The sequence below is a fragment of the Heterocephalus glaber genome, unplaced genomic scaffold (assembly GCF_053883595.1).
Source record: "Heterocephalus glaber isolate CG9 unplaced genomic scaffold, H.glaber_assembly_v1.0 deba00001687, whole genome shotgun sequence".
NCBI classification, from domain to species: domain Eukaryota; kingdom Metazoa; phylum Chordata; class Mammalia; order Rodentia; family Bathyergidae; genus Heterocephalus; species Heterocephalus glaber.
The window spans coordinates 23,973,343-23,999,946 of record NW_028258412.1 but is presented as its reverse complement, the minus strand read 5'-3'; the positions used below and the strand labels follow the sequence as shown (position 1 = coordinate 23,999,946).

Genomic DNA, 26,604 nt, shown 5'->3' with positions numbered 1-26,604 from the left:
CAACAGCACTACTCATAACCCCCCAGAAGTACAAACAACCCAAACGTCCACCCTATTTGTTTTGGTGTTAAGCAGCTCCTCTGTGCTATGCTCAGGTCTGCAGGCCTGGGGACAACAGACCTCAGTGCTGTGGGGTAGGAACACCATACAGCATGGCCGAGAGGCCGTCCTCGAGATGTTCACACCCCAGCTCCCAGAGCCTGTGACTATGTCGCCTTACACAGCAAGACAGACTTGGATAGGCCACTCGACTAAGGACTTCAGCAGGCAAGATCGTAGAGGAGTCGTGAGGCGGACACAGAGGTCAGAGAGCTCCAGGGCCACCTCCAGAGCCGGAAGAGACAAGGAAACAGGTTCTACTCTCGCCTCCCTGCAGCCACACGATTGGCAAATAACCTTGACATGAGCCAGGTGCAATGGATTTTGGACTTCTGACTTCCAGAGCCACAAAAGAATAAATCAGTGTTGTTCAGAGCCATTAACTCTGCGGCAATCTGTCACATAAGCAATAGGAAACTAATACACCCACCAACACCACATACTTGGTATTGAGCCTGGAGACCCCCCTTCCAAAACACAGTGACACAAGAGAAAGGAAAAGGGGTTAATTGCATGGATTGCCTCGTGAACTTTAAGGAAGAGCCGTCTTCGGCACGGGCAGAAGACAGAAATACGAAATACCATTGTCCAGCCTCGTTCTGGTCATTGGCTAAGACTCGGGTGCAGAAACCCTGGGTGAGCCCCTGAGCGTGTGAAAGGGGATGACAGAAAGGTCATTCAAGAAATAAAGCTGCTTGAAGTTCAAGACAGGGCCTCCTCCTACAGCAGGGACGGTGAACCTTTTAGAGCTTTCGACAGACAGCCCACTGTGGCACACGTGTCTGAGGCTCGACACACTGTCCCACGCACTGCTGGCACCGCCCCATGGCAGTAATTTTCCATGGCAAAGGCCTGTGAGGGCCATGAGGGCCTACAACCAATGAAGGAAATGGTCATGTACTTACAGGGCCAGGTCTAAGCCCTGTAAATGTGCAATTTTAAAAACTTAAAAGACAAACATGCTCCAGAGAAGGAGGCCGGGAGAGCAGGTTTGGAAATGACCATGCAGGACTCTCCACGGCCCAGCCGCTTTATGCAGATGCCAGGTGTCTGCTCGAGAGCAGATGCCTCCTCCCCATCTCCTGGGCCAAGCTGACTTTTCATTCAGAAGTGTTTGTTCAACTGGTTCCAGGCCAATTGTGTGAACTGGGAGCCAAGTGCACACGGGGAGGAACACAAGGCCTAGGACGGGAAGATTCACGGGAGCAAGGCAAGTGCCTTGGCATGTGCACCTTGCCAGACGCAGTGCTGCAAACACCAAACACTGGCCAGGAAACTCCACCCTGGCCTGCCCACCAGGGGACAGGGGTCGGTGAATGGCCAGACCCAAAGGTTGTGAGTTTGTGTACTTTAAATGCACCACTCACTAAGTAAGCAAGGTGATGCGTCGGGAGTGGAATCGTGAAAATGTCCCTGGGCACCCAGCAGGGAAAGGTAAAGCTCATAAAAGCCCAGGGCCACTCCCTCAGCCAGGCGGTGGCCTCACACAGGCCACGTTCTCAGCCCACGGAAACACTGAAGGCAGCCCCCTTTGGGGGGAAGGGAAGGAAAGCTTTCTCAGGCCCTCTGTCCTGATCCCGTGCGTTATGGTGGTCGGGTTCCACCTACGTCAGCCCACAGACTCCGATGGGCTGCCCGGGCTGCAGCCAGCCTGGCCACGCGTGGAGACGGCATCTCGCTCTGGCTTCCAGGACTGGTGCAGTCCCTCCCCAAACAGCCTTCGCAGAACCCTCCCCATCACGGCCACAGGGCGGCAGCAGAACAGAGCGTCGCGACCCCCGGCACAGGAGCAGCCCATGCCCACCCCAACACACGCACTCCTGCCACAAGGGAGCCGCCAGAGCCATCTGGGGCGACCCAGGCCTGGGGCCAAGGCTCCCGTGACCTCGGACGTCTGCCCGTGGGGGCCTCCGGGTCGCTGTGCGTCTCAAGCCACTGCCCCGCCTGGCTGGTCCCTGCCTCCCTTCTCCACTGACCACGATCCTCTCCACCCAGCTGGCGGCTGCTGCCACCCCAAAGCCACCGCCCTGGAAGCCCCAGCCCGTGGCCATGGGAGCAGGTGGACAAGGGCACAAAAAGACCTGGCTGCTCTGCTCCGGGCCACTGGCAGGACCTGGGGCTTTCCCACACAGCGCTGGGTGCGACACTTAGGTCTCCATCCCAGACTCTGTCCACATCCCACCTCCCCGCGGTCCTTCCTGGCGCACTGGTGTCTCCGCCGAGCTGGCATTAGCCAGGTCATTTGCTTCTCGGCCGATCTGCCACATATTCCATTCACAGGCAGCTTCTTGCATGGCACCATCGTGTGTGCACTGCGAAGGGATTCTCATCACCAAGGCAACAGGGAGAAAGGCCTGTTCCATTCCAATGATGCCCCCTGGATGACACTGGAGCCCCTGATGATACAGCTCCCCCCAGCTCCACCCATGTTCCCAGAATCCCTGCTCCAACAGGAGCAGCAGGTCACTGAAAAACATGAGATGAAGCCAGGTGTGGCGGTGCACACCTGTAATTCCAGCACACTGGGAGGCTGAGGCAGGAGGATTGAAAATTCAAGGCCAGCCTGGGTAACTCAGCAACTAAGCGAGGCCCTGAGTCAACATAAAAATAAAAAAGGACGGGGGATGTAGCTCAGTGCAAAGGTCCTGGGATCAATCCCCAGTACAGCAAAAACCAAACTACATTAAAAAGTATAAAATAAAGATGACTAAAATGTCAGGTGGCTCCCATCTTCCCCAGACCCGCAGCAGCCACTCATCCTCTCAGAATAAAATCCAAACTCTTCAAAACGCACAGGGCTCTATGCCACGCAGGCTCCGAAGCTCCTGTCCCTGCACCCCCAGATGCACAGATGCCTGCATACCAGGCCAGGTGCCTGGGGCTTCCAGGCAGGCTCCCCTCATCTCTGCAGGACCACCTACCCCAGGGCCTTTACACAGGCGCTCCACCCTGCCTACACCATTCTTCCCAGACCTCCGTGCCATGGCTGCCCCCATTCTACCCCTGCAGGCCTTCCAGGCAGCCTCTCAGAGCCCTGCCGCACCATCACATGGCCCTGTTTTAGCTCTGCTCCACAGGCTCCAGAGCCACAAGGAAACAAGAGTGTCCTACAGTGCTCCCTCACTCGGTCATGCTTCTTCACTACCTGTGAATGCCAGGAGGCGTGGTGCTGGGCAACAGTGACTGGGCATGAAAGACGCATGATCCCTGCATCCCCCGGGCCCAGGACCAACTGCAATTAGCATCAGAAGTTAACACAGAGCTGCAGGAATCCCAGCCATGCCGACAGATGCCCCGTGTGAGAGATGTGGACCTTGGTGGAATCAAAGCATCCTTCCCGAGACATGGTTTCTCCTCCCCCAAAGAGGGAGCAATGTCAGGTGCTCACCTCTCATCTCAGCCTAAAGGTGCAGTGCAGGGCTGATGCTCAGAAGCGGCCGCTGAGCTAAATGTGCGCCTTCAAGTCAGGGACAATTTCTGCAGAACTGATGGGAAGGATGCCGGGGAGGGCACAGGTGGCCACTCAGAGCCTTGAGTGGGATCTGAGGGAAGGTTCCTGGCTTCAGACACAGGTCTGGTTCATGACATTCACAATCCTGGCACTGTGATGCGATGTCAGGATGATGTCAGAATGGTCACACACAGTGACCAATGTCAAAATGATGAAACGATGCTAAAATGACTTTGTGGATGGCAAGGGTTTCTGGCAAACAAACACTAACACGCAAGGACGGACGCAGACTCACTCCTAGTAGCGTGGACTTTGCGAGTTGCCCTGGGCTCATTTCTTCATCCACTGTCCTGGCGGATGCCCTGGCATCACCCGCCGGTGGGTGCTGGGAGAAGACTCCTCGGTTCCATTTCGGCCTCATGTGGGAACTGAAAAAGTGAATTCCTGCAGTGGAAATAAAACTGCGCTTGATGAGAACGGGCCCGTGGGGATCTGAGGGGCGCTGTCCTCTCTGTTTCCATCTCACGGAGGGCCTTGCCATGGACAGCCCCAGCGACGTGCAGTCAGGGCTCGGCCTGCTGCAGCCACGGAGCTCAGCTCAAATCGGGAGCGTGGCGACCACACCAATCCCACCGATGGCTGACCTGTGCCCCGCCCGCTTCTCTTTCAGAGACGGTGTGAAAAGATGGGACCATTTAATTTACTCTGCCTTTACAGAAAACAGCAGCTTTTGAAGCTAAACAAAGGAGTCTAATATTTACCCAGAACCAACGTATTTCTGTACCTGTGTGCGAATGCATCCACACAACGTCCTCACCAAGACGTCAGCCATGGTCACCTTGGAATCGCACGTCTGGGGACGCTCATGTCCTCCCCATTTTGCTCAGCTGTATTTGCTAAATTTTCTACATTTGAAGTAAGAGAACTTTTGCTGAAACTGGCCAGCAGCATGGGTTCAACAGAGCTTTCCACTGGTTAGAAATAAAAGGTGGTGCGTTTTCAAAATACTTCTTTTTCTCCTGAAACCTGACGCATTTGGGGAGTGTGGGAAGAGTCGTCCTTCTCTTTGAGGAGGGCTCTGTTGCCATTTCCAGCAGGAATTAAAACAAACCTCCGGCACCCTGGAAAACAGCCACCTGTGCAGGTCCACACAGATGTGAGGCCTTGAAGTCCCGGCCTGGAACTTTCTTGGTGGCTTCTGCTAGAAGGTCCCCATATGCCTGTGGCAAACGTCATTGTCAACCCGAGGAGAAGTATGGTGTTTCTACATCCATTCCTTTCCAATCCTAAAACCGTTTACAAACGACTGCCTTCGGCTGCTTCTGGTGTTGATCACAGTCCATTTACTGCCTCGGGTTCCAGTCATCCTCAGCGCTGGCTGCACAGGGAGCATGGCCGGAGAAGGGCCATGCTGGTGATCCTGGGGCCCGGCCCAGGGCTCCCTGGATGCTGCTGGGCCCCCAGGACTGAGCAGCCGCCCTCCACCCACCCCTCAAGGGTCCATCAGTCCTGTGTGTTGAGTTCCTGTGGCTGTGGTATCAACAGGCTCAATCTTGATGACTTACCTCAATGCACATTTATTCCTCCACAGTTCTGCAACCCAGAGGTCTGAAGCCCACAAGGGCCAATCCATGCGGCCAATCCATGGGCCACCCCTCCCACTCGTGGTGGCTCCTGGTGTCCTCCGTCTCAGGGCTGGGGCTGCTCCCCACCATTTCCGCCTGCCTCCAGGTCCCCTCTGTGTGTCTCTGTTACAAGGACACAGTCACTGGGTACGGGGCCACCTGAGATCCTTAACGTATCCTCCGCCACAGCGACTCTTACGCCCGAGAAGGTCATACCACAGGGCCAGGAGATCAGAGCATGGGTACTGGAGGAAGAGCCCTGCACCCACGTGCCTCACAGCTGCTGGTACTGGGCACTGCCGCACGTCCAGTCCGGCAGGGGCGACAGCGGGTGCCGTGGGAGTGCCTGCCGGGGACACCTGCCGCGCCTCTGCAGGCCCCGGCCAGTGTCACAGCACAGGCCCCGAGGTCAAAGGCGGGGACCGCATGCTGTCTCTGAGACCTTGGCCAGGGTCATGGCCGAGGTCTAACTGGCTCCTGAAGTCTTGCATGTCTGGAAGGTGGGTAGGTCACGGGAACAGGCAGAGCACCCGGCTTGCTGTTAGGTGCAGGTGGTGGGAAAAGGCAGGGCCTGGCTGTGGCCCGGAGGGTGTCCTACCTCCCTCCAGGCCCTCCCTCCACTCTCTGCTTCCTGTCCCCCTGCCATGACAGCTCTCCTCCACCAGGCCCTTCTGCCTCGCCATCCTGCCTTCGACCCCGCTGACCATGGACTGACACGTGAGCCGAAATAAACGTCTCCTCCTTTAGGTTGTGGGTGTCGGGTTTGTGGCTCAGTGACGGGAGAGAGACTAAGACAGGGGCTTACTGGGCTGTGCCTTTGTTTACCCATCTGTCAAATGGGAACAGCAATAGCTCTCCACCCCATAGGGTCCCAGTACTTCTGATTCTCAAAAAATTACTCTCCTGAATGGCTTAGCATAGTATCCGGCCCCAGTAAGTATTATGTAATTTTTTTCTACACATTTTTTAAATAAAATAAGGAATGGACAGCAGAATCACACAAGTGCCCCGAGAAACATACTAAAAGATCCCATGTGTTCGTTTTCTTGTACAGAAGGACAGGAACTAGTGTAAACAGAGTCAAAAAGGAACAGTGACTTCTACGTCTTAGAAACAAAGGACCCGCTCTAGTCACTGGATCGTCTCTCTTCCTCTGTTTCGTTTTTAAACTTGAATACGATTCCATAGGCACAGACAGATTTCGCCCGGTGCACGTCTCACAAATCCGTAACGTGACACTCGGCACAGTGACTTTCTTCCCTAATGCTATTTTTGTTTAATGGTTCATGACTGCACTTCACAAAGAGCAATGGGTTCCTCACACTGGTTGCAACAGTGACCCCTGCCTCTGCTCCGTTGGTCAGTGCTATAGTTCGGAACTGGATTGTCCTCCAGGGCCCTTGTGTTAAAGGCCTGGCCCCCAGTTTGGTGCTACTGGAAGGTGGTGGAGCCTTGAAAAGCCGGGCCTGGTAGGAAGTATGAGGTCATTGGGGGTGTGTCCTCAAAGAGGATTGTGGGACCCCAGCCACTTCCTGTTTCTTTTGCTCTACCACACACCCCCCCCTGCTGTGATGCACTACCCCAGTCCAGGCCCAAAGGAAATGGGGCCAACTGACCATGGACTGACTCCTATAAAACCATTAGCCAAATTAAACCTTTTCTCTTTATAAACTGATAACTTCAGGCTTTTGTTACAGTCATGGAAAGCTGACAAACACAGTTATAATGTTTTCTGGATTTGAGTTGGCAAAGAAAATTCTCAAAAAATTGTCTCCAGGTTTTCAAATATGGTTGTATCTCACCTGGCTTTGACCTTGACTTCACCTTGAGCAGGGTTCCAACTTGGGTGGGCCTATTCCTATGAAGAAATCCATTTCAGGGCTTTGGCTTTTCTGTCTTCATTCCCTGGTGGACCACGGAGCTCTCCTCTGCACCACTGCAGTGTCTGCAGAGAAGTGGCTCCATCTCACAGTCCCTGACCATGCAAAAGAGGTAGCTTGTTCTCTGAGGCTTGGGTCCCAGCAGCAGGACAGAAATCACCTGGGAACAGCTCCTCAACTCCCTCTCCCCGTCCACACATAGTCTCCATGCGCAACGGTCCATCCTCCCTTCCTTTCTCCTTGTGTCTCTGCTATCCATTTGGAACACTTTCAGCTTTGCTTATTTTTCCTAATTTCTTCTCCCCTCTTTTGGCAGTGCTACTCTTTATCTTGTGGTTTTCATCTTTATTGCTCACATTTCCTCACAATGAGTCTTCATTAAAATATTTTAAATTGAGACCTTTTCTGCCCTCCCAACCAGCATACTGGGTCTTTCCACATGACACGTTTTGAATTCTTATCTCAGAATTTCAGGCAGTTTGTACATTATATTCTATTAAAAGCTTCCTTCCACTCAAGGTTGTCACAATTCGGAGATTACAGCTTTCTGCGGGATGTTTTGTTAGGGATATATTCACATATTCACTTTGTTAGCAACAAACCCAGTCCATGAGCCTGTATTTCACACCTCATTTGATATCATAATGCAACAAAAAGTCTAAAAAGAAGCCATCACTATTTAGATTATGGAGTGGATTTTAGAGGGATATTAGATAAGCATAAATCATCAAGCCAGTGTAACACCCCTGCCCTTGTTACAGTCCCGGGGAGGTCAAACTCTAAATGTGAAGGAGGAGGAGAAGGAGGAGAGAGAGAGACACGCAGGAGATCAGGCTGTCTTGGAATTATGTAACTCTGCTTATATAACTGAACTGCCTGACTTTTTTTTTCTCATCTAGCCTTTTTTAAAATCTCTTCTAAAGAAAATGCAAAAAATGATTTTCAGAAAACCAAAGGGATGACTGCTTTTGAGAGCGTGCACGGTTCTTTCAGTCTAAAACAAACCACTTAGTCAAATACCTCAGCAGAACTAATCTGCTCTGCACAGAAGGCAGACGCCACCACAACCTCCCTCTCTCAGGGAGAGCCTCCCGGCCCACTGAGCTCAGTATCGGGGCTGGCGACACTGTTGGGGACATCGGCGTCCACGGCCCCCGCAGAGCCCCTCCACTATCTCCACCCAAGCCTTCAGGGCTGGCTCCAATGGTTGGTTCAGGCTGGCACAAGATCCAAGTGGCACCAAGCAAAATCGGTGACAGCGGACCCCAGGGCTTGTGCTGGGCTCGTCTGGGAAGAACAGCTTCTCCCTGCAGTGACCAGGTCCACAGATGGATGTGGGGAGCTGCCTCCCTCCCCTCTGCCTCCAGGAAGCCAACCCAGAGCACAGACGGGGCCAGGGCCTGGGGAGACAGTGGAGCAGTTGGACCGACACCCCTGCTCCGTCTGCTTGAACGCCTCCACCTGCATGAAGTGCGTGGGGCACTTCGTGAGTGCAGGACCTGTCCCCAAAGCTGCACATGTTCAGAGGCGGGCATCTGGAGGTGACTGGATCATGGGGGACCGTGTTAATCCACTGACAGGTTTACAGTTAAACGCTTGGGTAGGAGGCGGGGCCTGGAAGGGGCGGGGCCTGGGAGGGTTCCTCTCCCTCCCCAGCTCTGTCGTGTGTGTGTGTGCGCGCGCGTGTGTGTGTGTGTGTGTGTGTCTCTCTCTCTCTCTCTCTCTCTCTCTCTCTCTCTCTCTCTCTCTCTCTCTCTCTCTCTCTCTCTGCTTCCTGTGCACCATGATGTAAGCAGCTCTCCTCCACCCAGCCCTTCCACCCAGCTGTTTCTGCCTGGAGTCGGCCCATCATGGACTGAAACCATGAGCCAAAAGAAACCTCCCCTGCCTTAGGCTGTGGGTGTTGGGTGTTGTGTCCAGCGACAAGAGCGTGACTAAGACCGGACCCAGTGTGGCAAGCAGACAAACCCCTGGTGAGCCAGCACCGAGAGGAATGTGGCGGACCTCGCCAGCTGCCCCATCCTCCCACCCCGTTCCTGGGCAAAGAGACCATCTCCCACTACATGGCTCAAAATCAGTCCAACTAAGACCACCTGCTTCTTGGGCAAAGGCGTGAGGCCCACTGCTTATTAATGAGTCTAAGGAGAAGACTTCATGGAGACCATTAAAGAGGTTGTCTTCCCAGGCCAAAAGGGACACGTGAAGAGAAGCCCTGCTCCCTTCCAGTCTTCAGATATTTCTGGGTGACTTTCTGAGGTCTGGAACAGCTGTAGCCATCTTGTGACCATGAGGAAGCAAACTGGAGAATGATCTAGGTGTACTGGCTCTAGCGGAGCAGAAAAACAGAAAATGCCCTGGCGACACAGATGAGCTGCTGAATTAGCCACAGAGCCACCAACCTCCCCATTTCTTGTGGTAGGACACAGTAAAACACCTGTGAAGCAGCCTCTTTGGGGCAGATAATCCCTCCCTTGTGACCGCCAGCCGCTGAGCAAACACTAACTAGAGATCTGGGGTCATGCAGCAACAGACACAGACCCCAGCAAAACCTGGGTCAGGGGAGGCTGCTGACCCAACGCGCTGTGGAGGCAAAGGAGGACTTTGCAGAGAGACATCCAGCCCGACGGAAGAGACGTCAGGAGCCGGTGGAAGAGGGCACCAGCCAGGCTGGCCAGGGTCGCCCAGGAAGGGACGAGGGGAAGCCCGCATCGGGTTCCTCCACATCTCCCACACCCACCCACCTTTCCTCTGTGCCCCGGGGAGTCAGCATCTCTTCTGGGCCTCGAGGCATTAGAGACTGGAGGCCAAAGCAGAGCCACTGCCTGGCCCTGGATCCCCTGAACCATCACCCCAGTGACACCCGCTCCCCCAGCCGGAGGAGACAGAGGCCCGGACCTGGGCTCACAGATCCCCAGGCGGAGTCACCCCACACCTCAGCAGTGAGGACAGGGAAGGCTGCAGCCGCCCTGTGTGTCACCAGGAGGCCCTGTCCCCTCGGCTCTTCAATAGTTCCTTCTCCCACTTCACCCTCCAGCTCGTCGCTGCAGACAGTAACCGTGGCAACAGCCCTGATGGCTTCAGACAAACGGAAGTAACTTCTGGGAGGCAGCCTAGTGAGGCGTCCGGCACCGACAGCCAAGAGGAGGGGCTCCCCCAGCGGCCCAGCACCCACCCACCCGCTCACCTGCTCGGGGTGTCGGGGTGGCGGCCCACGCAGGCTAGGGAGGCTGTGGTCTGGGTGTCTCCGTGGTCGATCTCCTCCTGCACGGCCCACTGGCCCTCGCTGCTGACCCTCACCGCTGTGATCTTCACGCCTGCCGCCGCCTTGATTCTGGGAGAGAAAGAAGGTAAAATGCACATCAGAAAACCACGTTAGTCTGCGCCATCGGGAGCCACAGCAGGTCACTGGGGAGAGCATCCTGGGCCCGCCCCCCTCCTCCGGGCCCTGGCTGGCAGCGGGCTCCTCTAAAAACAGTCCTGGAATTTTTACAGGGGCCTGGAAACCAGCACACTGGCGCCCCGTTTGGTCAGTGTGGCTCCGGCCCTTCCTCCTGCTGGCCCGCGTGGGTGAGCGTCGGAAGAGGAGGCCAGAGTGGGACAGTCCCTCGCCTGGGCGGGGATGAATCCCGGGGGGCAGGAGGAGAAGCCTGGAGCCCAGGCAGCCCTAACCCTGAGAGCGACCTCCGACTGACGCAGCCCATGGCGCTGCGCTGGGGCCCAGCAGTGAGGCTCTGCGCCTTTCTCAGAACAAAACAGAACCCCAGAGGCAGGGAAGCCATGCGAGGAGCAGTCAGAGCCGTGAGGACACAGCCAGGCGCCTCGAGACAACAGCCCCAGGACGGAGCCGGCCGGGGCCAGGGAGTGGGAAACCAGGTGCATGGACATGGCTCAGGATGGGGACGCCCATCACCTGTCCCACGGGAGCCCGGTGTCCGAGACACACAGACACACTCACAGAGAAACAGACATTTCTCCAGAGAAGATGAGCAAGTGGCCGGCAAACACATGTGCCCTGCGCCATTAGGGAAACGGACGAGGAAGCCATGGCGAGCGACCATACACAGCCACTACGAGACCGAAAACCGAAGATAGACAAGTGCTGGAAAGCAGCAGGAAGGGATAGACGGGAGCCCTCATGTTCTGGGGGGCGGGAGGATATGAGGCCACCAGTTCCTCAGAACTTAAACCTAGAACTGGATCCAGTGTGACCCAGCAATTCCACTGTTAGGTTTATTCCCCAAAGAATTGAAGACAGAGACCGAAACAACCGTATGATAAGCTTAGCAGTGCTATTTATGATATCTAATGGTGGAGATGACCTCAATGCCCATCAGCTGTTAAATGGATAGATAAAAGGTAGATGCTCCTACAATGGAATATTACTCAGCCGTGAAAAGGGAATGAACTAGATATAAGCTACAATGATGCCCCTAAGAAACCTCATTCCAAGTGGGATAAAAGGTCACACACTGAAAGAGGCCGTTCACCTAAGATATCCAGAAGGTGAATCCACAGGCAGAAGGCAGACTGAGAGTTTTGGGGGGGATCAGAAGTGACTGCTTGGCCAAGCAGTGCTGGCTTCTTCTGTGGGCCATGAGGATGTTTCTGAACTACAGAGGCAGGGGCTGCACCCTGAGAATGTGCTAAATGCACTGCATTGTTGGCTTTGCAATTTTTAATTTTACATTATGTGGATTTATCCCAAGTATGTGAGAGAGCGGAGGACAAGGAAATGACTCCCACCGGGAGTGGGTGAGCCGGAGAGGGCGGCTCAGAACCCAGCACGCTGAGGCCCCGGAAGGGAGCCATTGTCGGAGACGCACGGACGGGGAGCGGCCGGGCTGGACACTGTCCTGGAGTCGAGTCTGCCGCCCACCGTGGGAGGAGGGCCAGGCCCCAGTCCCGGCCCCGTAGAAAGGCAACGACCCTGCCTTCCCCTCTCCCCTGCAGGTCTCCCCCCAGCCTCTGTTCCCCTGCTTGCTCTTTTGCCCTTTTGTTATCGGTGCCTATTAATTTTCCAAAGTACCCGGTTTCCCCGCCACTAACATTTCCCATCAGACCTCCCGGCACCTTCCCTATGCACCCTCCCTTCTGGCTCTCATTTCCCTCCTCTGGTCTAATAACTCTCCCTTCTACTACCATGGCATCTTTTTAGATGCTACACATTATGGAAAACATGTGGCCCCTGTCTTTCTGAGTCTGGCTAATTCCCCGCAACATGGTCTCCAGCTCCAGCATGTTCCTGCAGATGACAAACATCCACTCTTCTTTGCAGCCATATAATATTCCATTGCGTATACCGACTGTATTTTCTTTATCCATTCATCTGTTGACGGGCACCCAGGCTGGCCCCATATCTTGGCTGTTGTGGTGTGCATGGGGCCCCGGCAGTGTGCCGACTGTCATTCCCCTGGCGTATTCCAAGGAGTCCTACAGCTGGGTTACGTGCTACTTCTGTCTGTAGGTAGCACTGCCCTCCGTGGCTGTCTGAACGGGCCGAGTCCAAATGTGCTGGTTAGGAGCCGCGTGCACATGCTGTTTCCTGAGAAACCACTGCCGACGGGCACTGCCACCGGACCGACCGCTCCCTGCCCACCGAGCAGCCTCCCACCGCATTCCGCGGCCGACTCTGCCCCTGACAAAGCTCCCTTTCTGCCATGGCAATGCTCCAGGAATTAATTTACGCGAACCACGAATAGAGGTGCCCTGTTCGTCCAGCTGCCATCCCAGCCCCTCCACCTAGACCGGCATACCCCCTCCCGCTGCCATGCGCCCCAGTCCACTGCGCCTGTGGTCACAGCTGACCCAGTTCTTCCCGGGCACCAGTGGCCGGCAGAGCCTTCATCAGCATGGTCCTCACATCCGGTCTCAGCCTCCCACCCCCAGCCAGGTGACCACAGGTCACAGAGCTGCCCCAGGAGCAGACCCGGGTCCCCCGCCCAGCCCGGCCCACACAGCACCTTTCCTGCCCGGCAGGCACCCACCCCAGATCCGGGTCTGCAGTGAGCACCCTCCGGCCCATCTGGACCTGACCCACCACCTCCCCTGAGCTGGGCCCAAACACGAGGAGCCCTGTGCAGTCTCCCCAGGATCTGTGTTCCCCTTTTTCCCACTCTTGTCTAAGAATAAGGCCAGGGTCCTGGTCCTCCGTGCTGAGCTGATTCTGGGATCCCTGTGCCAAGCCCCCACACCTCCTCTGTCTCTTGTCTATCCCGGCAGACATTGTTGCAGCCGGCGGCCTCTTCTGAGCGCTGAGAGCAGCATGGAGCCCACGGAGCATGGCCGACCCAGCCGCCCTGGTGCTCAGATCCCATGTCACTCACTGGTGCTGCAGGTCCTGGAGTCCTGGCGATGGGCGGAAGCCGATGGGACAGTGGCCCTGACCACAGACACCAGAGTCTGCCAGGATTTTAGCACCTGGTGTAACCCCCCTGGGGTGTCTGGGCCACACCAAAGCCACCCCAAGTGAGTGAACAGAAGCAGCACCAGACTTGGGGCCGGTTCCTGTGGGGTGACCCTGGGCCTTGACCCGTGCCCATGGACTGTGAGCCCCCTGCCCTGGGCCTTGCTGCAGATGGGGGCTCCTCTGGCTCCTGCAGCTCCCTGGGAGTCCCCACTGCATTAGCAACCCAAATCATGAAGGGAGGTGGAAACTTCTGTGGGTTAACTTCCTGGCAAAGAGGAAGTGTCTGGAAACCAAACCCTCTTTCCCCAAAGCTGGCTTCAGCAAGCATTCCCGGGCCCAGTGCTCCCCAAACAGCAGACTGAAAAAAGCATAAATTTTCGAAGCCTACAATAGAAGCAGCTTAGCACACAGTCACCAATTCATAACCTCCCTAAGCGCTGACACCAAAACAGTGCCTGTGCCCTCAAGTCCGAGGGGTCTCAATTATTATTATCATCATTAGGGCTGGGGATGTAGCTCAGTGGTGCCACTGCCTGCCTCTAAAGCACAAGAACCCAAGTCTGATCCCCGGTACCAAAAAAAAAAAAGATTAAGAAGGGAATCGGTACAAGGAATGCTCGAGGGAAACCAGGATAAAGAAACTGACCCGCGTTTGTTATCATTTTCCTAACAACAAACTCCATGACAATGTCGGTCACACATGGAGCAGCCCAGCCCCAGGCAGGATCCCGGGCACCCCCAAAAACCTACTCCTGTGTCTTCGCAGAAAGTTCCTCCCATAAAAACTTTCCCAGTGATTCCTCAGACAAAGGACTCATGTCTAGAACGTGTAAAGAACTCAATAAAATTAGACCCTCAAAAGAAAAGTCTAATCAAAACATGGGCGCCTGGAGTGGCCAGATACTTCTCAGAAGATGTACAGATGGCCAGTAAGTAAATACATGAAGAAATGCTCAGCACCACCGGCCAATAGAGAAATGCGACTTAGAACAACACTGAGATTCTCTATTACCTCAGAAAGAATGGCCTTCAGTAAGAAATCAAACAACCACCAATGCCCGGCAAGGCTGCAGGGAGAAAGGAGCCCTGCCACACTGTTGGCGGAAATGTAAACTAGCACAGCCTCTGTGGAAACTAGTGTGGAGATTCCTCAAAAATCTAAAACTAGAAATCCCATTTTCCTCAGCTATTCCCCTTCTTGATATCTTCCCAAAAGAGTTAAAGACATCATATTACACTGACACATGCACACCCGTGTTTATAACAGCACAATTCATAACAGCTAAACCTTGGAAGCAGTCCATCAACAGATAAATGGATAAAGAAAATGTGGTATTACACACAATGGAGTACTACTCTGCCATAAAGAAGAATAAACTTGAGGCATTTGTAGGAAAATGGACACCTTGAAACTATAAAGTTAAGTGAAGTAACTGCCAAGTAAGTCGGATGCAGGAGGTTTCACATCACAGTTTCTCTTACATGGAAAACCCAAAGTATAAATAACTTAAAGAGCAAAATAGTTTGGCATAGTGGTGAACACCACCTGTAATCCCAGCACTCAGGAGGCTGAGGCAGGAGGATCACTGTGAGTTCAAGGCCAGCCTGAGCTACATAGCTAGACTCTAAATAAATAAATAAATAAATAATGGTAGATGATAGGAAATGGAGATTGAGGAGTTGGGAAAGGGGCCTGGGGATGAGGAAAGGGGAAGCGGAAGTAGAAAGGATCAAGACCCAATACGTACATCTTCCAATTCCCCGTGACGAGTGAATATATTTATTATATTTATTATCACACACGTATACTAATAAAAACGGGGGAGAAAACAAAGCTAAAGCTATTTTCAAACAGAACTCAGTGAGGGTCTCGAGTCACCCCACAAGGATGCTTCCTGACAGTCACTGAGTGCAGACGAGAGGACCGCACGGAAGATGGATTTCAAGATGGCAGCGTGGACCGGCGAGCGGCCCAAGAGGCTCTCGGGGCAGCAGGCCCTCGGGTGCTGCTGCTGAATCCATGCTTTCTGAGGTCCCCCAACCCGTGATTCAGGGCGGAACAAGAAGGGAGAGGCGTGCGCAGGAACAAAACTGCAGGAAAACAACCAACGAACGACGGTGACACATCTTTGTTCCACTCACCCAGGAGCACTCGCTAAACTCGGACGTTTCCTTCGCGCAACATCAAATCAACCGGCTGTCATCATCTTCATTTCCTTTCTCGAGGAAGACAAAGTTCCCCTTCAAGTTTTCTTTTTCTTCTTTTGTTTTATTTTTATTCTCCACATTTCTTATGAAATGTTGTTGTTTTCAGGGGGTTAATTTTAATCAGCCAGATATTCTCAAGTTGAAGAAAAACTCCCCATCCCACCCTTACACGGTAGCTTTGAACAGCAATGCCCATTAAAAGGCAGATTCCATGTGTACGGAAATATTCTAGAGGAGTAAGGAGTGGAACTGTGATTTCCTAAAACAACACATTCCTAGCCAGGCATGGTGACACAGGCCGATAATCCCAGCACTCGGGGAGGCTGAGGCAGGAGGACCACAAGTTCAAGTCCAGCCTGAGCAACTGAGTGAAACGCTGACTCGAAATAAATAAATAATAAAGGGCTGTGCGTGTAGATCAGTGCAAAGGCCCTGTTCAGCCACCGGTTCTGAAAACAAAAACAAAGACCAACAAAGAGCGGGCTGCTTTCTGCCTGCCGACCTTCGCACTTGGCTCCCTCTGCTGGGCCCCCTCCCACTGAGCCGGGTCAGAGTCCCTGCACAGCTCCCAGCAGCCCTTCAACAGGCAAAACCACTGCGCAGGTGCGCAGAGCTCTGCAGCCACACCTGGCCTTGCAGAGCTTAAGACAACACAGGTCCCTCCATCTCTGAAGGACCCACGTCCACACCCTCCTTCTGACCCAAATTTCAGGGATCCCGGGCCTGCTGCTCCCCAGGATGCTGCAGTCAGGTGGGTCCTGGATGCATTTGGCCCCCGTCGCGTTCCCACACAGCCTCTCCGGCCCGATCTGAGAGCCCTCCCCCCACTTTCCACCCCAGTTCCCTGCTTCCTTCTCCTTAGCCCTGGACACCCACACACTCCCCTCAGGACCGAAACACCAGAGGAACGAGGATTCACATGTTTTCGTTCCTGCTTTAGCTGTGCTGCTGAGAACCCGCCTGGCAAACAGGAGGAGATTAAGAAATACTGGCAGGGGGCAGGTGAGGTGCCATCTGTCCCTGGGAGCTTTGCAAATGTGGAACTTTGAGGGCAGAAGATGTCCACTGAGAGACGTCACCCAAATAGCCAAGGGCAGGGCAGCCATGCCGGCCCTGGAGTCCCGCAGCCCAGGAGTTGGAACGCTGAGCACTGCAGGACCTGCACCCGGACACGGATGTGCGGCCACTTCGCTTGTCTGCAGGGCTGGTTGCTGCCATGAGCATCCATCCTCCCTCAGGGCACACTGGATCAGGGCGCGAGCGAGGCTTCTGTGTCACCGCTTCCTGTCCCCTTCACTCCAAAACACACACACACACACACACACACACACACACACACGCACGCATGCGCACACACACCCTGTGACCAACGCTCTGGCAGGGAGATAGATATTTTCTCAGGGCTCAAAAAGGGTTTCTCGCAACTCGATTACAGGTAGTACTGTTTCACGGGAACCGGGGACCAGTAAATGTAGAATAATTAAAAGCCAAAAATGCTTCTGATTTGGAAAGCAGACAGTCTGAGGACATGGGGATTCCAAACGCACCTGGGCACCTTGCCGTGTGACTGAGGGTCTGTCTGCCAAGCAGCATCTACTGCACGGCAGAAGTGAAGCCCCTACTGTGTGCTGGAGAAATGTGCTGCCCGAAGAGACCACAGGCTTTAAGCTACGTGCCTGGCCTGAGCTCTGGACTCCAGCTGTGTAAGCCTTAATCTGCAGCTTCACTGCCTGGTGCCTTGGTTTCCCCGTCTGTGACAGGAGAAGCATGAAGGACAGAAGCAGGCTCCCGGCCAGGACTAAGTGGGGACTGCACACCGAGTGTTCGGAGCCTGGCATAGGATCAGCACTACGCATTGTGCCCTGGAGCAGTGTGGGTGGCAAGAGTGTCCGGTGCAGTCCCCTTCATTAGCCAGCCCAGCCTTGTGCTGACGTCCCAAAGACTCACCCTGTGTCACCACAGTGCTTGCAGGACAGGCTGAGAACCAAAGAGAAGCCATTGTGAGGGTCACCCCAGCCTTGGTCACCTCACCCACAGACCAGGGAAACACATCCATTCTCCGCTTCCTCCTGGGAGCCAGCCCAGTGGCCGAGACTAGACTGATTCTAGTCCCATCTTCAAGGATCCAGGGATGTGTGGCCAATCAAAGCTTTGTGTCCTCCTGGACAGTGATTGGTCCAAGGATGAATCATGTGATCAAACCAACCCAATCAGAATTCCCCATCAGCCAGCCACAGTTGACTGGCTTACCATAGAAATGGGACCCGGGGGCCGGGGATGTAGCTCAGTGGCACCATGCCTGCCTGGCAAGTGCAAGGTCATGAGTTTGATCCCTGGGACTCCTCCCCAAAAAACCAGAAAAAAAAGAAATTGACAACCCCAGGTCTCTTTCTGCAAAGCAATAAGCATGCATGCGTCCAGCCCCTGCCTGAGAATGAAAGCAACAGAAATGTAGAGGCCACAGGTGGAAAGAGATTGCTTTTGGCTACATGTGTTGATCGTCTTGATCCAGCCAGACCTGAATCTATCCCTGAACTTTTCAATTATATGAGCCGGTAATTCCCTTAAGCCACCTTGAATTGGGTTTCTTTTATTTGCAGTTGAAAGTTCCCTGACAAAAACAGTCAGGCTCTGACATTTCTACTGCTCAGAGAACCAGGTAAAAATCCTCACAACATTGGCAGAAGCTGCACGCAGGAAGTTTAACCCCTATAATTCAAGGGCAAGAAAACAGACAGTAAAGGAATCTTCAATACCTCAGCCACCCTTGCGAGTATAGAGAGCAAATATTAAATACAAGGAATCTATGGAAACAGAGATCCTCTTGCCTTCACATCCATCACTCAGTAATAAATATTAATAAACAAAGCGAAGGTATGAAAATTCAACTCATAACTCAAGAGTAGCCTGACCTTTTAGGGAATTAAATGTATTTTCCGTCAAACCTGCTATTTGAAGAACATCTGGTGATAGAGACTCTCAAATGTCTAATAAAGAATCGTGTCATCGCAGCACTTCAAAGCACTCTGAGCCACCGTGAATCCCTGCCCTTTCTTCCACTCAGATGCTCAGGCCTCATCCTGAGGGACGGGCTCTTTCCTGACCACAAAGCCCAGTCAGGACCCGGAAACTCACAACTGCCCAGGAGCACAGATGTGTGCACACCACACACACACACACACACTTTCACAGGGCCACTGCCATAGTTGTTTTGGCAACACAGGGCTTTCTTCCAAGTCCCAGAGTCATGGGCAGTGAACACCTGAAGTCACCTCTTTGCAGACTAAAGCAAAAGCAAACTGAATGTGCCCGAGCATATCCAAAGACTGAATGTGTGAGGTCCCCCACCTGGAAACAAAACCAAAACCACCCTGCTTCCCTTGTCCCCTCTGAAAAGAGACCACCACATTACTCAAGCCATAAGCCTTGAGGCTGTCACACCCGAGTCCCTCACAGCCCCTCCCCGAGTCTCCAGGCTGCTGGGCGGGACCGGGGTCTGCTCGAGACCCCACACGGTCACTGCCACACTGCAGGCCCTGGCCTCTCTCCTCGCCATCCATCTCTCCCTGTGCCCCAGGCGGTGGGACCCACCTGGGAGCCAGACGGGCGACAGGATGATGCTGAGGACGGAGCAGGGGGCCACGGGCCCCTGGCTTCTCCTGCTCCGGGGACTCAGCACCGGCGGGGTCCCCGTTCCTCGACTTCTGTTCTCTGCCATTCACCTCCTCGGACTGGGCAGCCCCTCCCTGCAGGCCCCCAGTAGCTGCTAACCCCACCATGAACCAAGGCCCTTCCTCAAACTCGCTTCCGCATTGCTGCCTGATTCCCTCCTCCAGCCATCTGCACAGTCCTATCCGCTATGCCTAAGCCCTTTAGCCCCACCCCCATCCCCAGCCATCTGGATCATTCCTGCCCGTCCTTCCATTCTCAGCTGGCTAACAACACCTCCAGGAAGCCTTCCCAGGTGCACCAGGCCAGATTAGCCATTTCTTTCATCACACCTCCGTTCTCGGCACTCATCACAACTAATAGGAAATAATTACCGGTGCATGTTTTTAAATGCATGTGGTCCTCCCAAATGATGAGCCCCCTAACAGCAGAGACCAGGGCTCTGTTATTAACATTACTGCTTTTATTATATCCTCCACTTTGTTGGTGCTCAGTATGTACTTATTGGTTTTTAAACAGCAAAATGCAGCAGGCACCTGCGACTGCAGCGACCAGGCTGCATCCAACACAGGCAGAAACACAGCAAACCAAGGTGGAAGTCAAGGCCGCTTTGGTCTCTGTCGCAGGCAGATGCTCGGGAGACATGTGCCCCTGCCTGCTCTGTCACCGGCAGGCTCTGTGGTCCACGCTGGTGTTGGAGCCCACAGCACAAATTTGTACCTCAGGGCAGGCTGGGTAGCAGAAGAGCTGGCAGCTGACTTCAGGTCACCAGGACCAAGTCTGGCCTGCCCACCCCGTCCCCTCTGGGGTACCAGCATTAATGGCACCAGGAAGCGCCATTACCATCCAAACGCAAGGACTTTCTTGTGTGTTACTCCATCTGTCCCTCATGAAGCCATGTGATGCTGCTACAGAAAAATGACCCACAGGCCCAGTCACGGGAGCGGACGGACGCAGGGCCACAGCGGGGCTGGGAACCTGCACTCCCCGCCCACAGCTCCTCCCTGGAAGGTCAGGCCAGCCTTGGCCAGGTGCACTTTGCATCCTCTTGGCTGGTGGCCAGGTGGGCCAACCTGCCCCAAGGGTTCTCTGGAAGCTCCCTAAGGGCAGCTAAGGAAAGGCTAAGGCCACAGTCTCCCCCCCACCCTGAGATCTGGGGTCACGGTCACGTTTGGCCCCTTTCTCCCTGGGTAACCTCCCGCTATTTTAGTGTCTTTAGGCCTCGTACACAAACCCTCCAAACAGGGCTCACTCAACTCTGACACTTATCTTAACCTCCTTCTGCTCTGGTCTGGATCCTGAGTCTCCCCCAATGCCTATGAGGTAAAGCCCTGGTCCAGCTTGGAACCCCTGGGAGGTGGTCAGACCTTCAAGAGGCAGGGCCCAGAGGGAGGCCAGAGGGCCTGGGGCATGGCCTCAAAGGGGATAAGGGGACCCCAAGCTTTCCTCTTCCGCTCCTTTGTCCCTGCCGGTAAGGGAACAGCTTTGAGCCACCACTCCGAGCTGCCACCATAATAGGCCACCCTTGCCCCAAGGCAGCAAGGCCACTTGGTCTCCAACTGCTCCAAAACCATGAGCCGCAATAAACCTTCTCTAAGTTGATTCTCCTCAGGGGTCTTCCACAACAAACAGCAGGCAACAGGTTTGTCTCTCAGCCCATAAACGTGGAAAACATCTCCTTTACCTTCAGGTCAAATCCGTAGGATTTGAATCAAATTCATTTGTGTTCTGGGCCCTATCTGGCCAGGCTGGGGTTTTTTAACCTGGAAGTGACCCTTCCTGCGGTCTCCTGCTCTCTTACAGTGATGGGGGGGCATGGGCTGACTCTGGGGTTCTGTGAATGGGACCAGCTGAGGAGGGAGGAGAAAGCAAACAGAGCGTCCACCCACACACGCTATCCCTGAGACGCCATCACAGTGGCTTCCGTGGCCCCTTTGGGTCAGCAGGGAGAGCAGGGCATGGGCTCTGCTTCTTCTCCACCTGGCTTGGGGCAAGGAGCCCGTGAGGGTGACCTGTGTCCCCTTACGCAGACCTCTGGGAGGAAACACAAGTGTCTCCAGGGACGAGGCAGGTACAGCACAGGTGAGGGGCTGAGCAGGTAGACTGTGGGAATCTAACACCCACATGCCCCAATCTGAGGGGCTGCCCCCATGGGCAACCCCTGGCCAGAACCACCCAGCAGATCCTCACAAGCCCTTAATGCTGTGAGACTTCAAGCCAATAAATGTTGTCTTAGTTACTTCTTTCTCATTGTTAAGACAAAATACCTGACACCCAAAGTTAAAGGGGGAAAGGTCTGTTTAGCTCACAGTTTGTAGAGGTTTCAGTCCATAATTGGCTGGCTCCAAGGCAGGTGGCATTATAGGGGAAAAACAGTTCATGGCAGGCAGAAGGCAGCAAAGCAAGCAAGAGACAAGACCAGCCTCTTTCTGTCCCTTATCTTAAAGGGTGGGGCCACACCAATCAGTGGACTTAGTAATTACACACCCTTAACCCTAGCACCCTTAATCCTAGCATTGCACCGTGAATCAATCACACACTGTAGATCCAGCCACCTCTGAAAAAGCCCCACCTATGACTGCATGAGGCTTTGCGGGACAACTAAACACAAGCTTTAACAAATATAATTCTTGGGTAGCTAAATTTTGCGGTGATTTGTTATGCAGCAGTAGCTAACTAATGTGTTACTCTTCCTCCTTTCAACTATAAGAGCGGCACTGAGTCCTTTTTCACAGCAGGAATGAAACAAGGGCTTACTACAGACCCACGTGTGTGTTTGTGCGAGTGTACTCATGTGTTCCTCACGGCCAATGATTAAAGTGTCTTGTGTCAAGTTGGCCTTGGGTGGTTGTGTTCCTGGAGAACGCCATCTTGGGGGAGAGCTGTTAGGATGATGAGGGAGCAGAAGCCCCTGGGAGGGGCCTCCCGCTGAGGAGCCCCAGGGCATCAGACCTCCTGCCCCTGAGGGTCAGAAGGCGCTGCATCCTGGGCACAACATGAGGTGTAGTTGCCGAGAGCTCCTTCTCTGGTTTGAAAGAGGCCAGGGGTTGCTTCCAGAGGCAGCATCCTGGATCAAGTACGTGATAAACGGGAGAGAAGAAAAACAAATTCCCTAACCCTCCCATGAACAGAGTGATTTCCCACATGCTGGGTGAGAATCAAGACAGGCCAAATCACCTGGAGAAGAGAGGCCTCTCTGGACATGCACACCAGGAGTCTCCAGACTGCCCTTCTTAGGTACTGTCTTCCTTGTACCTCGGACCCTCAAGTGTAGGCTGTCGCTTCTGAAACAACCTTTAGAAATACAGAAGGAACGCAACCCAAAGAAGCCATGGGTCATAGCATTCCACTGATTTCAAACACAGCTAAACTTAGCCAGATCCTCACACTTCTTGGTGCAAGCAGAATCTACTGATTTTCACACATGTGCTGGGCATCTTTTCTTTAGCCGGCATTGCTGCAAAACCCTCTCCACGTGCCACTTCCTGATTCATAACACAATGGCCCCAGTATGGCCCCAAATCCAGATCATTTTGGGCCTGGCTTCTTCCACCTCAGCAGCCACCTGGCCTCACTTCCCTCCCACAATGGGTTCACCTGGACCCTTGCTCCACTCAGGATTAACTAATACGTCAGCACCCATTTGGTCCAGAAAATAAGGTCACGGTAAACTGCAAGACACCAGTGAAGGCACCACGTCTCTGCTAACAGCATGTACATTTCTTGAGACCAGAGAACCACATCTTTCCCCAAAGCAACGCCTGATAAAGCAAGATACTCAAACATCTGTTGAATTAATAAGTCAGTGAATCTCCCACAACAGCGTATGATACTGATCTTCTTCCAGAGGCTTAAAGATATGATATTGTGACCCTGCCACTCAGTAGAACCACATTGAGATCAACTGGTCCCACTTCCAGCTGACAATTCCATTATGCAGGACTGGAAAGTCACAGTAATGAAGCCATCTTTCCCTGGGAAATCTCAGGTCAACAGTTACAAAGGATCCAACACAAACTTCATCAGCACCTGTTCTCCTGTGACCTAAGACATTCTGGACTTCATGTGGATAAAAAAGCCTCCCTGGCCAGAAAGTCCAAGGTGCATGGGTCAACTCCAGCAATGAGTTCACAAGGTGCCTCCACATAGCACGTCCATGTCATGCCCTGGATGTGATGTGAAACAAACAGCCAGTGAGGTCCTGCTGGGGCCACATGCCAAGACCGAGGGAGCACAAGGCAGGGACAGGTCCCCTCCTCCCTGACTCATGACTCCGCACACAGTATCTCAGCTCATCTGATGTTGTCAAGAAGAAGCAGAGATTTTTTAAATTAAAAATAAAATTTAAAAGGAAGAAATAAGCTAGGATCAGAGACAAATACCACAGGATCGGTCACATGTGACATCTAAAGTGGTTGAGCTCACACAGCCTAGAGCTGAATGGCATTTCCAGGGCCCAAGGAGGAGTGTGTGCGGCAGGGGAGACACAGGTAGAGGGAACAGGGCTTCATTAGACAGGAGAGAGAGGCTCCTGGTGGTCTACTGCACAGAACGGTGACTACAATAAGCAGGAATCCAATAGCACATATTTCAAAATGACTAAAAAAGCAGATTTCAGATGTTTTCACCACACAGAACAAGTATGAAGGTATATGACATGATAGATTTGTTAATTAGGCTGATTTAATCATTCCACATTGTAAACACATATCAAAACTTCCCAACTTTATAGACATATATAATTATACCCATCAATTAAAATAAAATTTTGAAATAAAAAATCTTTAAAGTAAATAAAAATGGCATAAGTGGGAGAAAGGAGAGTCTTCAGGATGTGGGAAAGATACCCTAGGGGCACAGAGGAAAATTTGAGGTGCTATGCAAGGATATAATATCAAATAAGAAATCTAATCTTTTTCAACACTTTGATTAAATCAGGTAGAAAAGTCCAATTGAGTGCTGGTGGCTTTAACTTCTCTGGTGCTTGCAAATATCCCCTTTCAACTGAAAGAACTAATGAGCCTCAAAACCCAGGCACTTCAGAGTCTTCACCTGCCAAGTCTGAATGTAAACAACCCTGGCTGGTTTTTGTGTACCTTATTATTTATTTTGCATATATTTAAAAGTTGCCTTTCATTCACTGTAAGTGATACTGGTTTCCATTTTCAAAAGCAATGAAGTCTGGTTTTGGTAAATTTACTTCAGTAAAAAATACAAGCTGACTTAAAGAAAAATATTAACTGAGCAGTAGTGTTAGTGATATGTACTTACAGAAGAAACAATATTGGTGGGAGGGAGAAATGCTCACAGCTCATTTGCTGAGCTTAAGAGCTGCTACAATGAGATGAATCCACTGATTGGCTTGGCACCATCCCACTCCCGGTAACAAACTGTCTTAGTTACTCTTCGCATTGCTGAGACAAAATACCGACACCCAAAGTGAAGGGAGGAGAGGTCTATTTATCTCACAGTTTGTAGAGGTTTCAGTCCACAGGCGGGTGGCTCCAAGGCAGGGTAGCATCACAGAGGAGAAACAGTGGCTGGCAGGCAGGAGACAGAAAAGCAAGCAAGGGGTCTTAGCAGCTTTTTTCTGCCCATTTTGTATTCTATCTAAGGTACCAGGATTCGCGGTGCCAAAACAATCCGTGGACTGACTTAGTAATCACCCACTCTCCATCCTAGCACCTGAATCGCTCTGAATCAATCACACACTCTAGAGTCAGTCACCTCTGAAGACGTCCCACCTATGACTGCACGAGTCCTTCAAGGGACGGCTAGACACGGCCATAGCACTGACAAACCCAACACTACAACGGCTACACATTTATTTCATTAATTTACTTCCTTTTGCAACGCTGGGGACTGAACCCAGGGCCTGGCACATGCCAGCCAAATGCTCCACTATGGAACTACAGCCCCAGCCCCATGTGTCTGCTTCAAAGCGTGCCAGGAAAAAAGTACAGCTAGAAAGTTGAGAGGCTGATCTTTCTCCTTGGAGTGTAGGGCATACTTTTAAGATAAATTCATTGGCCAAAAGCGTGTATCCATTGAAATGCAATCAGGAATGGAGGAGAGTTCGGGTGCCGTGTGGGTGTGGGCAGAGATCGCACGGCAGTCCGTGAGCGACAGAGCCCTGGGAAGCACCAATTGCAGTGACATGCGGACCGTCGGTGCCTGCACAGCCAGCTGTCCCTCTGCTGCAGCCCCACAGCTGCACCCCTCGGGGCTTCACACTGCGAATCAGACAGGCGATTTTCTCCCCTGAGAGGTGGGCTCATTGTCCAGCTCGGCAAGATGACAGCAAGTTGGGTTTGTTCAACAGCTCAGATAAAAGAGAAAAACATATCTGAAGGGAGAATCGAGCTGCTACAAAAGAACTGAATTTGTCTGCAGTTGTCAAAAACACGAGGCTGTGGGAAAACCCCAACATCTCTACCACGAGGCTCTGAGACTCTCCCGCTTGCCACTCCTCAAGCCAGGACGGGGTTCTGGAAGACTCTGGTCTTCCACACCAGTACCTAGGGAACCGGGACCCCTTTCTCTCCCCAAATCTCTGGTGCCCGGAAGATTCTGAGCAGGAGAACAGAATCGACTCTGAGCACCTAACACAGGGGACACATTTCCTCCAGGGAAGGAGCCACACAGCTATGTGCATCTGAGAAGATGCCCGATTTCAACTGGCACGCCAGGAAGCTGCTAGCGGTCCAAGGCCAGAGGACAGGAGGAAGCACAGGAATGTTTTCAGAGCCAGCGAGCAGGCCATGTGCAGAATGGCAGAAGCACAGAGGGCTGGTCGGGCAGGATGAGTGTGGCAGCTACCCAGGGATGGGGGACACCCTGGCTGCCCCCTTCCTCTGCCCTCCAGTCTTCTGCCAGTGCCACCCACTGGGTCACCTGCGGCAGAAACCTGGGAGCCACCAATGGCAAGGGTTGGCCCCCTCCAGTGTAGACAGGGCAGAGGTACAGGAGCTCATGGGCCTGAGGGCGAGAACAGGGTGCAGGCACATGCCCCACTCCATCTGCCGCACCTTAGGCTGGGCTCTAAACCCAGTGACCAGTGCGCTCACAAGATGGGAAAGGGGAAGACGAGACACGCACAAGGGAAGACCTGTGAAGACAGAGGCAGAGCCGGGACGCGCAGCCTGAAGCCAAGGAGCTGTCGGCCACGGGACAGAGCTGGAAGAGGCACAAGTCACAGTGTCCCTCGGAGTCCCCGGAAGGAACCAGCTGTGCCCACACAGATTTCAGACTCTGCAGGAAGACTCC

General features: G+C 53.2%; 1 protein-coding gene across 3 annotated transcripts in view; it reads right to left on the bottom strand.

The window, feature by feature from the left end:
- Tmem132b (transmembrane protein 132B) overlaps positions 1–26,604 on the bottom strand; it is a 310,198-nt gene that overhangs the window by 173,666 nt on the left and 109,928 nt on the right. For 2 of the 3 annotated variants that reach the window (XM_004843978.4, XM_087198415.1), the window contains exon 3: positions 10,240–10,386. In XM_004843978.4, the coding sequence (XP_004844035.2) occupies positions 10,240–10,386 (147 nt within the window). Of the gene's footprint in view, positions 1–3,487; positions 4,120–10,239; positions 10,387–26,604 lie in introns of those variants that run through there. The other variant, XM_021257657.2, reaches the window with a different exon arrangement.